The sequence below is a fragment of the Plasmopara halstedii genome (assembly GCF_900000015.1).
Source record: "Plasmopara halstedii genome assembly, contig: Scaffold_1382, whole genome shotgun sequence".
In the NCBI taxonomy this organism is placed as follows: domain Eukaryota; phylum Oomycota; class Peronosporomycetes; order Peronosporales; family Peronosporaceae; genus Plasmopara; species Plasmopara halstedii.
Window position 1 is genome coordinate 1 of NW_020188297.1, and position 1452 is coordinate 1452.

The following is a 1452-nucleotide window of genomic DNA, read 5'->3' on the forward strand; positions in this document are numbered from 1 at the left end:
GTGGAGCTTTGGCGAGTCGTGAACCCACCTCTGCTAGGAGACAAAAGCGCTATTGGCGGGGGCACTGGACCGATACGGTCAGCGTTCTGGGCATTGAAATGTTCGAGTTCGTAGACACCAACGGTGCATTGGACAGGAATTTCGAGCGTGGCTCGCGGGCTGATCATAGAGTGGCACGTAACCCACTGAGCGCTGCTCAAGTTTCGGAGCAGTCGCTGCATGTCATGCGTAGCATGGTCGACCAAGGGCCGAGGCATTGAGGGCGAGGCCTACGTGAACTGGCACGCAAACCATTGAGCGCTGCTCGAGTATCGAAGCAGTCGCTGCATGTCATGCGTGACATGGTCGGCCAAGGTCCGAAGCATCGAGGGCAAGGCCCCCGTGATGTACGTGCGGTGGCACGTAAAACACTGAGCACTGCTCTCGATGTGAAGCAGTCGCTGCATGCCATTGATGGCGTGGTCGGACAGAGTCCGATGCATCTGGGGCACGGCCCTTCAGATGCGCGTGAGGTGGCACGTTATCCGCTGGAACAAGACTGCGGGGTTAGCAGCTCTTCGTCGGATGTTGTAGATAACATCGGAGCTCCAAAGGAGCGGACAGTGAGGGTGACACTGGACGACGCGGAATGCGTGTTCACCCTGGTCTCACCGAGACATAAAACTTCTGTACAGAGGCGACGGCGACGCCGTATGCTGGCTGCAAAGCGCCGAGCGTCGACCCTGATCCAGGGTGTGTCTACCATAGACGATGGTGCACAGATATACACCCTCGTCAGTGGTACGACGAGGGAGGAAGATGGCGACGTCCGCCTCGAGGCTATGCCTGCATTAGATGCACTTCTTGAGCTGGACGAAATGTCCCTTGAAGAGTTCAACAGTTCCTTGAAGGCCGGCGCTTTTGCCGAAGTGGTCATTGTACGACCGGACGAGGAGATAAACTCATCATCACTTCTGGATGAAGCTGTCTTGGAGGACACCAAGAGAGTGCTGAACGCACGGAGTGGATCGTCGATCCTACGAAATCCCTTGGATCCGTACTTTCCTTTGGTAAAGGGATTTCAAGACGCCGTCTCCACAGACCCGCCTTCGGTCCAACCTCCGGACCGAGGTGTGCGTCATGAGATCGACCTGGTTCCGGCAACCAAATGCTGCGTGACTCGTCAATGGTCCCCGCACAAGGAGCAGTGTGACGTCATTGAAGCCTTTTTCGGTGCGAAACAGGACGAAAAGATGGTACGTGAGAGCAAGTCTCCCCATTCGACACCCACGTTTTGTGTTCGGAAGCCAAACGGCAAGTGGTGTATCGTTCATGCTTACAATAAGCTCAACGCTGCCACCATTCCGGCATAGACGCCGATTCCTAGAAAAATGTTCATCAAAACAACATAATGAGATGTACGAAGTACAGTGCACTCGACTTGGTCGATGGGTATTACCAATTGCTCATGAG

General features: G+C 55.0%; 1 protein-coding gene across 1 annotated transcript; it reads left to right on the plus strand.

The window, feature by feature from the left end:
• Positions 1-332: 332 nt before the first annotated feature.
• PHALS_01341 (reverse transcriptase) lies at positions 333-1352 on the plus strand (the record flags this gene model as incomplete). The annotated part of the gene is made up of 1 exon (XM_024715718.1): positions 333-1352. The coding sequence occupies one exon, from the start codon at positions 333-335 to the stop codon at positions 1350-1352; it is 1020 nt and encodes a 339-aa protein (XP_024581388.1).
• Positions 1353-1452: the final 100 nt, after the last annotated feature.